At 40.0% G+C, this 16339-nt stretch overlaps 1 protein-coding gene across 3 annotated transcripts; it reads right to left on the bottom strand.

The window, feature by feature from the left end:
- Window positions 1–176: 176 nt before the first annotated feature.
- On the bottom strand, window positions 177–6513 carry LOC115133102 (host cell factor 2-like). 3 transcript variants are annotated; one of them, XR_003864170.2, is made up of 16 exons: window positions 6233–6513; window positions 5882–6030; window positions 5499–5662; window positions 5069–5271; window positions 4783–4867; window positions 4577–4680; window positions 4138–4362; window positions 3689–3880; window positions 3337–3401; window positions 3011–3191; window positions 2873–2922; window positions 2648–2791; window positions 2283–2468; window positions 1680–1993; window positions 1510–1585; window positions 177–1365 (listed from the first exon to the last, which is right to left on the bottom strand). XR_003864170.2 is itself a non-coding variant. In XM_029665984.2 (16 exons), the coding sequence occupies exons 1-16, from the start codon at window positions 6420–6422 to the stop codon at window positions 1356–1358; spliced, it is 2322 nt and encodes a 773-aa protein (XP_029521844.1). In that variant the 5' UTR covers window positions 6423–6513; the 3' UTR covers window positions 177–1355. The 3 variants fall into 3 exon arrangements, 2 of the variants coding, with proteins under 2 accessions (XP_029521844.1, XP_029521845.1); XM_029665984.2 differs by having other exon boundaries at window positions 1696–1993; XM_029665985.2 differs by lacking the exon at window positions 6233–6513 and having other exon boundaries at window positions 1696–1993; window positions 5499–5681; window positions 5882–5962.
- Window positions 6514–16339: the final 9826 nt, after the last annotated feature.

The raw sequence follows: 16339 nt of genomic DNA, 5'->3' as shown, positions 1-16339 counted from the left end.
TTAACTCTACTTCAATATTAACCCCATGTGGTTAAATTGCAACATTACAAAGGCTCTTGGAAAACTCTCGCCACAATGAATTTTTCATTTTGATCCATTTTCACAAATTGAATAAAAAAGGTTATTGTCTGATTTCAGACAAGAATCACACACACTGATAATAATGCTCATTAGCAGATTGTCAAGAACAGTTTTATTTCTTGTCTTTTTTTTTATAACCACATTTGGACTGTTAACAGAAGTCCAAAATGTTCTCAGTTCTCATTTAACAAATTGTAAAACATACACCGACCAAGAGTACAGGGATAACAGTTAGTCATGCCGCCTGGATTATTTTTCAATACAACCCTGTAACAAAACAGGAATGTTAAAACACAATTATCTCCTGCATTGAGCTCATTTTAACAAAAATGAGATCTGGGCTACATACTCACTGAGTAACATATGGTAAAAAATGTTAAAGATTCAACAATAAATAAATAAAAACTCATATGCATCTTCGCTTTCGCCATACTAAAGTAGCTTTGGAATCAGATGGAATTCATGTCTGGATCAAATGTACTATTCAATTTGTAAACATGAGCAGCCCAAAGAAATCTAGTGATTTCCACATTGCATAGTGAGCTGCAGTGCTATAAGAGAGGAAAGGTAGTGGCAATCACTGTATTTAAGTATAGATAGCTTAAGATTCAAACACATGGCTTACTTCCTATGGCTACAAAATAATCCTTTGAGTAAAGGATAATAACAGTATCCATAAATATGAAATGGTAAATGAACAACATAAATTGATGGACTCAAACGCTCACATTCCATGCCCACAAGGCATGTAAGAAGTGCTGTGCTGGAATCATGTTATACTTAACAAAAAACTTCTGCATGTTGAGGCTGAAATACAACCATTGACTTGGCCCAAATGATAAATACACAAAACATCCCACTATTATCCAATTCAAGTTTGCTACATGTTAATTATAGTGAAGCAGTTGCTGGCCGGTTGATCATCATCCCCATTCAAAACCCCTTCATACACTAAGGCACGTTCATTCCTTGTCTGTTTGACAAGAGGGGAAATGCTCTGGTCATAACATCATTTATCTATTTAACTTAAAAAATAGTCATGGAAGTGCAACTTTTTTGACACTATAATGTAATACAACATGGTCAAATGACAGGTGGAAATTAACACACGCAACAGTTATGTACAACAATTAGAAAAATCAAAAAAATAACTTAAATCTATATGTTCTGTACAGCCTTTTTGTGAGGGACATGGCTCGGTTGGAAAGTAGTCATGCCCTCTGACTAGTTACATCATCTTTCCTGGGTATCGGCGAGCGTCTGGCAGTCCATCTTCAACCTGAGCTGCAAGACACAAGAAAAAAAAACGACAATAAGTCCTCTATAACACAAACTCTAAAAAGAGCAAGCCTGACAATGCCAAGAGACAACTCATCTCATATAAACCTTCTCCTAAGGTTTAGTCAGATGAGAGCAGAGCTTGTTCACCTGTCTGCTGCCTCTTGTTCTGCCTCCGTGGGGCTGCCATCTGGTTGTGTTGACGAGGCTTTGAGTTTACTGGCATCTGAAAGTAGACAGAGCCCATGGTTAGAGACCACTCATTGGTGGCAGTCAGTATGCCACTAGAGTACTGATTCAGGGTCAGGATAACCCCCCACCTGTCTTGCAGCGTACCCTGTAGCCAGCGGATCTGTGTGGCGGGCCCGTAGCCCTGCTCGTTCTTGGCGGCGATGCGGAAGACGACAGCTGGCCGGTTGGGGGAGGAGCTGTCAATGTAGGCGTTGGCCAGGTGGGCGGGGCTGACGGTGCAAGAGGTCTTGGTGCCGCGGTAGATCCTGATGAAGGCCAGCTGGCCAGGACGCTCAGAGCTGCTGGACCGGCTCTTCCTCACCGCCAGGTACATGGAGTACTCCAAGATCGTCCCTGACGGGGAGGTGGGGGAGTCCCATGTGATGTGGACCGAGTCATTAGCCTGGGGGGAGACAGTGGTTGATGGATAAAGGGTGAGAGGAAAAGCAGGTTATTTAGGAGAAACAATGATACACATATGATAAAACAAGAAATATATTGTGGAACTAGAAAACTAGTGAAATTGAACAGGCAGCAAGAAATCACAACAATCTCCCACGTGAGCTCTCGGAAGCCTCTGTTGAACAATAACGAATGCTGGCAGCACATTCTGTTAATGTGCTTGGCCTCATTTACACCCCTCAACAGTAACCTTCTCTCAGTGTAAAGTTAGCTGTTGTAGAGTACAGTACCTTGGTGATCTTGACAGCGGAGGGCGCTCCGGGGAAGCCGGGCTGGCAGGTTTTGAACTCACTGGTAGGGCTGAAGTCTCCCTGACCACAGCTGTTGATGCCTGCTACTCTGAACCTGTAGGCTACACCTGGACCCAGCTCCTGCTTCTCCCTCCACTCATAGTCCTGAGGCCCCTGCAACTTAATCTGTGGGAGTGGGGTGTGTTGAAAATGGTGCGTGTGTGTGTCAAATCCAGAAATCAATGAACAGATTAGAGACAAATTAACAAAAAATGACTGCTAGCTGAAGATGATTTATGCATGTTATCTGCACACATTCTGGGGGCATGTTTTTTCATTAAGATTCAAACCAAGATGTGGCTTACCTCTTTAGTGTTAGTGGGTCTGCTGTAGATGGTGGGAATAAAGTCATTCCCAGGTGGCAGGTAGTAGTGGGTAACCTCAGAGAACAGGGTTTTGAACACTCCAGCATCAAACCACTCAGACTCACCTGATTTCTCACCAGATACCTACAGGGCACAGACAGGGATTACTTCCTTCAGTCTCTATGGTAGGAAAATGAACTAACTTCTTTAGTATTCTTGTCCTACCTTGCATTTGACAGTGTTGAGATCTGAGGAAGTGGTGTCAGGTTCTTGTCCTGTGAATGAGGAAGGACTGTCATTGTTTATGCAGATGATATTCAAACCTGGTAGAGTAAAAAGCTAGCTTGAGGTCCATGCTGTTACCTGGCTGGTGCTCACTGCTCACCACTATGTCTGAGGGCTGGGAGGTTTTTGTGGGGTCAGCCTCATGTCCCAAGGGCTCGGATTGTGTTTTTCCACTAACATCACTCTCCCCCTCTGGATGGGGGTCTCTAACAGCCTCTGACACTTCCATGGGAGTCTCTTTCTGCCCTGAAGCCACCTCCTGGCGTAGCATTAACAAATTGGGGTGTAACATTTAGCGTAGCTGTTACAGTCTCAATGGCAGTACTAACACCATCTGAATATAGCACTTTCCCAGCACTGTAGCTAAGACAACTGTATATGTATGTAAGGGGTCACCATCTGACCTGTTGGGATGTATTCTGGGCTTCCTGTGAGGTGGGGTCGTCTGGGACCTGAGCTGACTGGACATCTAGAGGAAAACGAGCACATCAAGCATAGCTTTACACATATACCTCTTCTTAGCTCATTATATATTAGCCTGCGTCAACCTTCAACCCTGGCCCGGTACAGATGTCAACCCTGGCCTTGTGAATGAACCAGATGGCCCTGGACAAAGGCTTCTGCTTTAAAACCACTTTCAAAGCCAATAGCTTGGCATCCTCCCAAGGCCATGTGAAATTCACTGTGGTCATTTCTATTCAAACTAGTGGTCTCTGATTGGATGTGTGTGAGCAGCAGGTAGATTTCTCCTCTCACCTTGGTCCTGGGGGTTCCTCTCCTGGCCATCTGTGCTGGGTCGGGCTGTGGGGTTGTCTGGGGTGTTAGAGGGGGAGACGGGCTGCAGCTGGAGGATGTAACACTCTGCTGCAGGTAGGGGGCGCCAGGCCACACGGAGCATGCTGACGGTGGACTTGACCAGTAGTACTGCTGCTGGGGTGGAGGGCCGCTCTGAAAACACCACAAGTCGCAGTTAGGTTGTAGCAGCAAAATGGCCGAGCAGGTAGCAATATCCATTTAACTTTATCTGAGGGTTGCTAGTGTGAACAAATGAGAAATACACTCTCTCCACTGACTTTCCTAGCTAAATAAAGGTCAAATTAAAATGTAAAAATAGGCTTTAAAGATGGTATGACTCTGCAGCACATATTGAGCTACAGTAATAAGACATGTGCTGATATTAATAGTATCCTTGTCTCACTCCTCACCCGTCTCCAGATACCATAGGTCCTGGCAGCACACCTGGTAGTTCCAGTTCTTCCGGTAGCCGTCACGGCCGCTCCAGATGTAGAGGCGGGAGCCGATAGAGGCAGCACAGTGGCCTGCCCTGGCTCGGGGTCCCCCGCTGCTGGGCTGGGACTCTTCCTGGTCACCCTGGCTCACGGTCTGCCCCTGTTGCTGATCTGGGCCTAGGCTCTGCCATGTCATGGTGTCTGAGATCAACAGGAAAAGGGGTCAACTATTTAAGCACTTTGTAACATCTGCTTATGTAAAAAAGGGCTTTATAAATAAATGTGATTGATTTAACCTTACTGGGTTCAATTCAATATGATTCTCAAAATATGAATTTAACTAAATGGAATGCCTGTTATGTGACCAGTCAGATACTCATTATTACAAGCTAATCACTTAGGGTATGATACTGACCTAAGTTGAGCACGGATAAGGAGTTGGTACAGATCCATTCAGCTCCCAGGGTGTTAGGTTTGTCTGTCTCTGGAACGGGGACCCACCCCCCAAAAACATACATCCTTCCCACAGAGGCAAAGCAAAAAAAAATACAAAATATTAGGCAAACATCCATGATACCACACAAACATATACAGCACACACAAAATAACTATTTCCATTACTTGTTTTCTATAACGTTGGCAGAGTGAAGGCTTCTGGGTAGAGGAGGGGGTCCTTTAGTGTCAGGTGTAGACCATGTCATAGATTCTAAAGAGCAGACAGAAGAGTGGATTCAGAGAGCCAGTTAGATTTCATCGCCACGACCACGAATGCAAGGTTGCGTTTTATGGAAACCGAAAGTTGGTTACTGCTACAGCAACTTGAATTCACACCAAGGAGGTTATTTCATTCAAAGTGTTGTGGTCAGATTGTGGTTCATCAAAGCATGGCAGTAGGATGTGAGGTTACCGAGGTCAAGCTGCCAGAGGTCATCAAGGCGACTGCCTCTCATTCCTCCGAAGATGTAGAGTTTGGGGGAGCCTGACCCAGTGTATGCTACCGACGTGTGGGACTCTCGAGCCCACGGACCCACGCCCTTTGTATCTGGAATGTTCCAACCCTTCACCCCTGACACTGACTGCAGCTCCAGCTCATAAAAGTCATCCAGGTACCTACAGAGAGAAAACAGAGACAGCCAGTGGGATGAGAACTAGCCTGGTCCCAGATCTTTCCCACTCCTATGGTCATTTGTGTGGCCAAAAAGATCTGGGTCCAGGCTAGGTGGGATCAACAGTGACAGAGCAAACATTAAGGTTTCTTATGATTAATCACAACCCTCAGTACCCTGATTAGAGAAGCTGCGTTGGAGACTGTTGGAGCTAGGTACATAGCTCCATACCTTGGGACATTGCCATTGGGGTCCTCACTGTCATTGGCCAGTCCCCCAAACAGGTAGCACTTGTTCCCAATGAGGGTGAAGCTGTGTCCGAGGCGGGGACAGGGGGGCGGCATGCCGTTCTTGGGTGGCCTGGGTTTCAACTTCTTCCACAGCCAGCGGCTCGCCTGATAGACAAGGGGTCAACTATGGCATCTTATCCATCAGAGTGAATACATACAATCTACTGTACAATCTAAGGGGGAAAGACGCTGTACTTGTGAAGACCTTCCATCAGAGCTACAGGACTGTGAATGACAATGCTGCTGCACACTCTTCACCTTATACATAAAACATGACAAGAGGATCCCTATTACTCAAGACACTATTGAGTGGGAGAGCCTCACCTGTAGCTCGTACAGGCTGTTGTTGTATTTGCCAAACTCCACCATGCCTCCAAAGACCAGGATGCGGGTTCCCTCACAGGCAAACCCATGGGCAGCACAGCCTGGAGGGATGTCCCCTCTCACCGCTGGGAGAAACCACTGCTTAGAAACTAGACAAAGGGACAGAGACCGAGCAAAAGTTGGTTTGCTTAACTAGCTAACGTTAGAATGATTGTGAAACTTTCAAGGCATTAACATATTAGTCGCGCCAGACGGCTAGGAAAACCAAATAGCTAACTAGCTCACTTCTCAAACGCAAAATGTGTAGCGTCCATTAGCTAGCCAAACTAGTTAACTAACGTGTTAGCCTACCGGTGTTGTAAACATGGAGCTCCTCCGCTATCCCCTCGTTTCCACCTCCAAACACGATAATAAGTTCCCGAATAGCCGCTGCTCGGTGTCCGTGTCTTGACCGGGGAAAAGGTCCAGTAAATGAGTTGACTTTTTTCCATAACGGGTCCATTGTACCGTTAGGAACGCTACACACCGGAGTTCGGTCCATTAACGGTTACAGCAGTTTGGCGCTGTTTGTTGTTACCAGAGAGAAATAGGAGGAGCGAGGTGACAAACTCTTACGTTGTTCCCTTCACCAGAACTGCAATACTAGACAGAGGAAGTTGCTATTTTTGTATCGAAATGAATGGAAAAGTGTCCAATTTTGACCGATTTTTTGTTGTTGCCAATAATAGGTGTTGATTCAATTTATGGATTTGTATTGCCGAAGTGATTTCTAAGCTACTATAAACTATAAAAATGCAGTTTTGACATCCTTCCAACTTTTGTGTAGGCTTGCCTAAATGCCAGAGAGCCAGTCAAGAAATTGAGTTGAGACAAAGTTTAACGTTTGATTTTAGTTTTAATCCATGTCCTCTACTTATATCCTTTACCTACTTTGTCTGCATTATTTACTGGTAATACATCAAGCTACAACATTCAAGAAATATCCAGAAAACACTCTTTCTCCAGCCTCACATGGTGCAAGTGGAGAAGATCCACATATTTTTCTTAGAGAACCTCTATTTTAAAAGTGTGCGTGTGTGTTTGTAGACTCAGGGCAGGCGGCCATAGGCAGCTCTTGAGTTTCAAAGTTTGGGAAAGTTTAGGGTAATTATTTCCCCAACACTTTCATCACAACTTTACCAACAAAACAATTTTATGGTAAATTGATCAATTATTTTACATTTGGAAAAAGTTGTAGATATATTCCAATGAAGTTAGATCTATATATATATATTTGTTAATGACTAGCCCGGTTAGCGCTAGTTTATGTTAAATTGCCAGCTAGCAACTTCACTAGCAGTACATGCTAGCTAGTTAGCATAAACTAGTTAGCATAAACTGCTAGGAGTGGTAAAAATACATTAAATAAGATAACGTGACTTAATTGCAGTTGTAAATGTTTCCACTAGTGACTGATTGCTTTACAGTTAATGTTACTTTATAGCCTTTTAGCTATTTTCCACAACACTGTTATGTCATATAGTAAGTAGTAACACCCCCGTTTTCAGTCACAGGTGTAGACTGGATTAGGTGTGAGCAGTGTAGGAGGTGGGCTCATTAGCTGTGCTCCAATTTGACTGGGGATAGCTTTATTTATGACCTATGTACAAATTAGAATTGTGCAATAACAGAGCATAAGAGAGTTGCCACATCAATGTTACACTGAATTCACGAGTTAAGTTATGAGTTGTTGTTATTAAATGTTATATTCCCCCCAATATTATTTAATGTTATTAGTTATATTCACTTCCAATTTTCCAATTAATATTTTTTTCATTAATTAAAAACAGCTATTGAAAACATTTTGATCCTGAATATCATTTTAAAGACTGCTAGGATTTAAAATCTTGCAATATTAAAATAATATTTAGCGCAATTGTACATAATGGATTGCATGGAAAAGGAACAACAGAAAATGAATGTGAAGGTGAGCTAAGGAGGGACTTTACATCAAATCTAATCATAGTGCGAATATTAATTGTGCCATGTGCAACACCATCCCCCCCCCCATATTTTATTTAAATGATTAAAATAAGAACGAGACTTAGCCTTTAAGTATTAGTAACTAAAGAATTTCTAAATAAAACTGATTAAATTGATTTTAACACTCGTTTGATACCCTATGCCATAATATTTTACCAATGTACTTTTATAGAACGCCCCTTTTCTACAAACATTTCATGAAATACCTAAACAAAGTGTAAACTGTAATTTATTTCCCTTATTAATAGTTAATTTGCCTAAGCATGACCCTCATACCCATGTTTTTTTCAAACATTGCTTTTATGTGTCAGCAATTAGGCATTGTTCTTAGGGAGGGCTAGTTACCTCCTAGTACCCTACAATTTATACCGATCTGGTGCCAGTTATTATTAGTTGTATGTGCGCATTTTCGTGGAACAGTTTCATTTCAATAATAATGTTTTCGTTTCTCAAAATCATCGTTACGTGGTTAATCATAAAAATATGAAATAAAAATATCTAAAAGTTAAAAATCAACTAAGGCGAGAGCACCAGTCTCTGCCATTTCAAATCAAATTGTATTTGTCACATACACATGTTAGCAGATGTTAATGCGAGTGTAGCGAAATGCTTGTGCTTCTATTTCCGACCATGCAGTAATATCTAACAAGTAATCTAACCTAACAATTTCACAACAACTACCTTATGCACACAAGTGTAAAGGAATTAATGAGAATATGTACATAAAAAAATATAAACGAGCGATGGCCGAACGGCATAGACAAGATGCAGTAGATGGTAGAGTACAGTATATACATATGACATGAGTAATGTAGGGTATATAGACACATTTATAGGCTACACTACACTATGATCCATTGGCTAAATAAATGAGCGCATGGAAATGTACTTCCATCGTCATCTGAGTCAAATACACAGGCCTGAAGCTTACAAAATAAAACCAATCAAATATCCTGATGAAAAGTCTGGTTCTTTCAATCACATTCATGTACTCCGCCTGTCTGCCTCTCTTTCTCTCGGTCTTGACTTGAGCTGTTGCAAGTGAAGTGAAACATTTGATCAAATCATCAACTGGCTCCAGCGGAAGCAACTTGCAGCGTTGTATCAATCAGCCTATTCCGGGCCCTCAGTTTCCTGCGCCAGTGAACTCGATCCGGACAGACATCTGTTTTTGTATGACGTTTCCACTGGATTTATGGGATCATCAGATCAAGGCTTGGTGGTTATCGAGGCCTGGAGTGTTGGAAAGTTGTTTCAAATAATGTGAAGAACTATTAGTACTCGCAATGGATAGAAAAAAAACTGTTGCGATGAAGAAGAAAAAAATACAGAGAAACTCAGCTTATTAGGGATGGATGTGGTGAGTTAAGACAATAAGAAATAAAACATCCCAAATGGGCACCTTCCTACATACTTCAATGCATGCTCAGGCGCGCATGCTCCCTCAACATGATCAGGACCGAGAAACCAGACACATGCTCATGGCTGACATGCAGCACTCCGAACAAAAAACAATGAAACAATTGCAGTGGTGATTTTAGCAGGTAAATCTTGGTGGGGCAAAAAAAGAAAGAAAAGTGGGCTAAATGTCAGCAAAGCAATTACACAACACAACACTAAACAATACATTAATTGCACTAACTAGGAAAAGAGACCCGTAATCTTAGATTTAGGACCACACAGCCACTCCACTGAATATCAGGCTAATGATTGCAGTTAGCCACTGATTCCTTCCTTCCAAACAACTCATTGTTGAATTTGCGATTTCCAACTTGTTGTGTAATGTTTATGTCCAATGGCCGATGAGCACCAATACCTTTAATATATCATTTATCTTCATATGACATGGACTAAAAAGAATTTGCCAGTATATTGTTGACTTGATTCATGAGGATGACTGCTTGCTAAGATTTTGAAAGTATGATGTTGACCAATCAAAGCTACTGTAGATATAACATGATTTGACTCATTTTATTTACATTTACATTTTACATTTAAGTCATTTAGCAGACGCTCTTATCCAGAGCGACTTACAAATAAACATGCACTTACTGTGCACTTTTTATCTGTGGCCAATGACCTTGAGCCTTATTGGATGGGTACTTCTATTGTAATTACATGGCAGCACACAAGTGGCTGGAATTTTCTAGCTCTTCCCTTAGACTTGGCAGCAACATATTTTTTTTTTTTTAATTTTACCTTTATTTAACCAGGCAAGTCCGTTAAGAACACATTCTTATTTTCAATGACGGCCTGGGAACAGTGGGTTAACTGCCTGTTCAGGGGCAGAACGACAGATTTGTACCTTGTCAGCTCAGGGGTTTGAACTTGCAACCTTCCGGTTACTAGTCCAACGCTCTAACCACTAGGCTACGCTGCCGCCCCAATAGTGTCCCCATGAGTGACAGAACACTGAGACAATCAAAACGCAACACTCCATATTTTCTACCCTCCTGCCCCTTCACCACAGAAAGCACTGAGCTAGGCTGAAACACCTGCATTTTGGAGCTGCCTTATGAAAACAAAAAAGAGACTATGTTTGTATGTGGCCCTATTAACTCAATAATATATATATATTTGTTTTTGTTTTACATTGTTTGCAAACTGATATGTGACTCGTATTAATGCCAAAATAACATGCAAAACAGGCAAGCAAAAAAATATTATATATATATATATTTTTTTTGGGTGGGTGGGTGGGTGTAAAGAATGTGGGACTCAAAACTGAATGACTGTAATTAAGACATGCATTAATATACATTCATGTAACTAAATCATGAGGGATTAATGGTACATGTACTAGGCCTACTGGCGACATACTGTATGTAATGGGAAAATTGATCAAAATAAACAATTGAAGGGCAAACAATTCACACAATGAAACAATGAATTTGCAAGAATTGGCAGAAGACAACAGAAGAGTGCATTCTGGATAGCTGAGTGCATGCATTCTGGAGAGAGACATACCATATCTTCACAACACACCCCTCTGCTTGTTGCAACATTTAAAATGACACTCAACACACATTATCTTCTCACATATTTGAGATGCTTTTCACTGACAGCCGCAACTCAATCAGCTAGGCCTATTGCCATGCGCGCTGCCCAAATGGCAGGCTTCCCAAATAGGCGTAGGGACACGCACAGGTATTTAACAAGATTTGTGGCTAAGTCATGCTCTCTGGTGAAGTTTTTTAAATGATTTTATTTAGACAGAGTAATTAAATCATTTAGGCAAAACATATATTTACTTTAGTGGAAGCCAGCATCCAAACAGTGCACTGTGCATCCGCCAACTTTCCAATTCAAAAGAGGCTGAAACTAGATATGTGTATAATGTTGAGATGCTCATGTCTCCGCCCTAAAAATGGGAGTCATCGCCTCAAAGGAGGGAAGACAGGCTTTTATTTTATTTATTTATTTAAAAAAAAAAAATGATTAACAACAAATCAATACATAAAGCACATGAGGGAACACAAGCATACATAGATTACAAACAATGGACAATCGAGCTAGGGGCGGGGCTGGGGGCGGAGCTAGGGGGTACAATATCACATTAATTACACAAGGACCTTAAGGGACATGCATATACTTACAATTCTAACAGCTTTTTTGTTAGTAGATCATTTAACCGTCTTAAAATACAGTTCAATTTCTTTTTGTAGGATACGAAAATGTGGTTTTCTGTTTGTAAATTTACATTTGTGTATATGAAATTTGGCCAAAAGAATAATGAAATTAATTACATAAAAATGATTCCGCTTATTTCTATTGTATGTAAAGAATCCAAACAGTACATCTCTCCACAATAGTGTAAAATCTTCATAAATGTGTTCAATTATAAACCTACTGATGTCTTGCCACAGTTTTCTTACATGCATACAATGCCAAAAAAGATGCACAACTGTTTCTGGGTGGTCATTACAAAAGGAGCAATTTGAGTTGATGTTTTCCTTAAACTTCTTCATATAGTGGTTGGCAGGATAGTATTTATGAATAATTTTAAAGGAAACTTCCTTAATTTTGTTAACAAGTAGGTATGTTTGTGGCAACATCCAAACTTTTTTCCAACAGATATTATCAATAAATCCATTCCAGTAAGGCATGACATAAGGCATAGATACAACATCCTGCTGAAACAAGGATCGTATAGCTCTGTTGTTGAATGGACCAAAAGAGAAACAAATCTTTCCTACTGATGAGTCAACAGGGTCAATAGAAGGTAGGCTCTGAGGGTCAGGTCTTGACATGTTCCTGAATAACATAGCAACACCTGAGGGAATGGCATCTAAAACAATTGCAAAATCTTTAGGTGTTACAGGGACCTTGTAAAGTGATAAGAATTCTTTATAACTGAGTAAAAGACCCTCTGCATTTACCAGTTGGCTCACCAATAGGATATTATTTCTGAACCAATATTCTAAAAACAGAGAGGTATTTTTATACAATATATCCCGATTATTCCATATATAATATCTGTGTGGAGAAAAATTGTGTTTATAAATTAAGGACCATGACAAGAAAACCTGCCGATGAAAAGCAGAACGTTTCACTGGAACTTTGTCAATATTATAATTGCAAAACAACATGAAGTTAAGGCCACCAAAAGTAGAGAAGACATGATGAGGAATACAATTCCAGATAGAAGTGGGTCTTCTTAGGAATTGTTTTATCCAATTGATCTTGAAAGTATTATTTAAAGTAGTAAAATCCAGAAAATTCAGTCCACCATTCTCATAAGTGTTCATTACAACAGTTTTCCTAATGTAATGGGTACGGTTTCTCCAAAGAAAGTTGAAAAGCATCTGGTCTATCTCCTTGCTTATTTTACGGTCAAGATATAAAGATAGAGCACCATATGTTAGTCTAGAGATACCTTCAGCCTTGGTTATTAGGACTCTACCTTTTAAAGATAAGTCCCTCTGTAGCCATTGATTTAGTTTCTTCTGGGTTTTTTTAATAAGAGGGTTAAAATTTAGTAAGCCTCTAGACTTCTGATCCTTTGTAATGGTTATGCCTAAATATGTAAGTTCTTCTTTTACTGGAATACCATAATATGAAGGTGTCACACAATCTTTGACAGCCATGAGTTCACATTTCTTAATGTTAAGATATAGACCAGACGCTTTGGAAAAGGATTGTGTCACATTGATCGATATGGGAATTTGGTTAGCGTCTTTCAGAAAAAGTGTAGTATCGTCAGCCAGCTGGCTTATAATAATTTCTTTACCAGCTATGGAAATACCTTGTACAGGACTATTATTTAAAGAATTTGCAAGAAGTTGGGTGATTAATAAAAACAGGTACGGATAGGACAACCTTGCCTAATTCCTCTCTTTAACTCAAATCTAGGTGAGGTGCCATATTTCAATTTGATAGAGCTGTTACCATTTGCATAGAGAGTCTTAATAGCCTTACAGAAAAAATCCCCAAAGCCAAGTCTCTCAAGGGAGTGGAAGAGAAACTGATGCTCTACTGTGTCAAATGCTTTATAAAAATCTAAAAATAATATGAAGCTATCCTCAGTTATTAGGTCTGAGTAGTCAAGTACGTCTAATACTAGTCTGACATTGTTAGAAATATGTCTGTTCCTCATGAAGCCAGACTGTGTTTCATCAATGATTGCATCCAAAACTTCTTTAATTCTTTTTGCAAGTAGTGAGGCTAATATCTTATAGTCATTATTAAGAAGACAAATTGGACGCCAGTTATCGATGAGCAGCACTTCTTTTTTAGGCTTAGGTATCAGTGTTATTAACCCCTGACTCATTGTAGGAGGGAGAACATTGTTTTTAATACTCTCTAAAAAGACTTTGAATAGGAAGGGAGCTACTTGTTCAGAAAATAATTTGTAAAATTCTGATGTAATTCCATCAACACCTGGTGATTTATTGTTCTTTAGATGTTTGATAGACTCTATAATCTCTTCAACTTTGATGGGTTCATCACACTGTTTAGATTCTATATCACTGATAGAGTGAACATTATTCAGTGAGTTAAAAAACATATCTGTGGATTCCTGACAGTACGTAGAGCTATACAATTTTCTGTCAAAATTGCTGCAGTATTTAGCGATTAATTTTTGGTCATCTGTAATAACACCATCAATGTTTAACTTATGGATAGTGTTATTTTTAGAGTGAAATTTCTCAAGTCTAAAGAAATAGGATGAATTCTGTTCTCCCTCCTCAATCCATTTTTTCCTAGATCCTAGATCTAATAAAGGCTCCTTCTGCTTTTAATTTATATATATTATCCAGTTTATTTTGTAACTCAATTAGTTCCATCTTCTCCTCCCCCCAAGAGGTCAGCTGGGGACCTCTGAGAAAGGGAAGTTATCTTAATGATCACCTTTTCCTCCTCAGCTCTTCTGGTCTTAGCAAGATTACTACCATATTTTCTAAGATATTTGGACACCTCAAATTTAAAGAGCTCCCAGTTCTTGCAATAAGATTTTTCTTCACAAGCCCTTTCCCATCTTTAACCTCAAATGTAACTATATCATTATTTAATAATGAGCTATTTAGCTTTCAGTAGGATGCTCTACCAAGGTTTGTATCAGGGGTAAATATTTTGATATCAATGTAAATAGCCTTATGGTCTGTGAGGGGAGTTGTCTGGAGCCTGTTTTGTTACTCCAAGTGAATGATCTGTCGGCCGGAAACCTCTCTCTCCATATATCAGTAAGATCAAACTTTTCCATAAAAAGTATTAAACCCAAATTCTGATTGGTTGGCCTATCTGGGGGCCATCTATCAGTTGAATTATCTATTGTAATGTTAAAGTCCCCTCCTATCAATAATAACGAATTGGGAAATTTAGATAACCAATGAAGTATATGTTTCTCTATAGATTCAAGCAATTCATCATTCTCATGTTTGGTGTTGTACCCGTAGAAGTTTACAGTAATGACTGTAATGTCATTGTAACTGATCACAAGACAAATAAAGTGACCAAAGGGGTCACATTCCGAGTGTAGAATATTACCACCAAAGGTATTTTTCATTGTAGTGACACCAGCAGAGCGTTCAGATCCATGGGAAAGCCAAATATCGTTGCCCCACTGTGACCTCCAGAAGTTGGCATCAGCAGAAATTGAGTGAGACTCTTGAAAAAGCAAAAATCTGTTCGAAATTGTTTAGCAAATAAAAATAAGGCCTTGCGCTTCACACTGTTTCGTAACCCCCTAGCATTAAGAGATAATATAGACAAAGACAAAACAACAAAGATTATATAAAAGTATAAACTGTAGTAGGATGAGTCAAAGACGTAGGAGCAGTGAACGTAAACGATAAGGAACCGAGATCTGCACCATTTAAGTCAATTTAAAGTGAAAATAGCTTATTCCATAACATTTGAAATGCAACTCAACTGGAAATTATGTTCAAGACCAAACCAAGTGTTCTTGTAGTACGAGAGACTAAAAACCCTCTTTAGTGTAATCAGGAACTATTCTGAGAAATCATACAAATAATAATTTAAATAAAAGGGTACATTCTACTTTAAGTACATATGAAAACTGATCATAAAATAATTGAATAACAAAATGTTTTACATATAAACGTTCCTAAGACCTTTTTTGGAAATAAGTATTAATAACTAAATAGAACAATAACCGTGTAAAGTCAGAGCAGACCTGTATGCCATTTAAAACAGTATCTTAGTTACTGTATACATAAAACATAAATTCAGCTTTCAATCTTCTTCGTAAGTTTATAAACAAAATAGGACTTCTGGTCATACAAGAACAAACTAATGAATTGAAATACCTGAGTATTCCTTTAAAATAGTCACCTGATACTTGTTAGGTAAACAACATAAGGAAAATGAGAATACCATGGCTGAAACCATCAATCAACCTGTTCCTTCTGGTGAGATTTTAGGGAGGAATATGGATTTCTGAACCGTTGATGAAACCTCGTCCTCCGACGAAGTAAGCAGCCTTCCCCTCACTTCGTGCTATCTTGATCGTTGGCCACAACTTGTTCCTTCTTTCTATGTCTTCCGGGCTGAGATGCTCGGCGAAACGCATACCATGGCTCTGAAGGAAGGCGTTCTTCCTAGCAGCTTTCCAGACAGCATCCCTGTAGAATCTGGTAGTGAATAGGATGATGATACCCCTGGGTCTTGAATCGCTTTGCTGTTGCTTCTTGCCGAGGCGATGTACAACGTCGATGTTATCACCAACTTTGTTGTTCTCTGCAGGCAAAACTTCTTGGCAGATACGGATAGCCTCTCCTCGCACATCTTCATTCTCCACCTCTGGCAAGCCGTAGAGTCTCAGGTTCCATTTTCTTGTGTATTGTTCCAGATCAGTGAGACGTCTATGGTAGACATTGTTATTCTTTTCCACCCTTTCCACATTTTTTTCCCCAACTTTTGTCACTCTCGTTTTCACATCATTAATTTCACCACATGCAAACTCCAGTCTTTTTC

Source organism: Oncorhynchus nerka, linkage group LG8, assembly GCF_034236695.1.
Source record: "Oncorhynchus nerka isolate Pitt River linkage group LG8, Oner_Uvic_2.0, whole genome shotgun sequence".
In the NCBI taxonomy this organism is placed as follows: Eukaryota; Metazoa; Chordata; class Actinopteri; order Salmoniformes; family Salmonidae; genus Oncorhynchus; species Oncorhynchus nerka.
The sequence above is the reverse complement of the archived record's forward strand: the minus strand, read 5'-3'. Positions and strand labels throughout refer to the sequence as shown.

Excerpts from the sequence above, each read along its gene's own strand:
- LOC115133102 (XM_029665984.2), bottom strand. The coding sequence starts at position 6,422 with ATGGACCGAACTCCGGTGTGTAGCGTTCCTAACGGTACAATGGACCCG. Across the intron at positions 4,868-5,068 it reads CCTCTGGCAGCTTGACCTCG|AATCTATGACATGGTCTACA; the intron begins GTAACCTCACAT and ends TCTGCTCTTTAG. Across the intron at positions 3,402-3,688 it reads GAGGAACCCCCAGGACCAAG|ATGTCCAGTCAGCTCAGGTC; the intron begins GTGAGAGGAGAA and ends GTTTTCCTCTAG.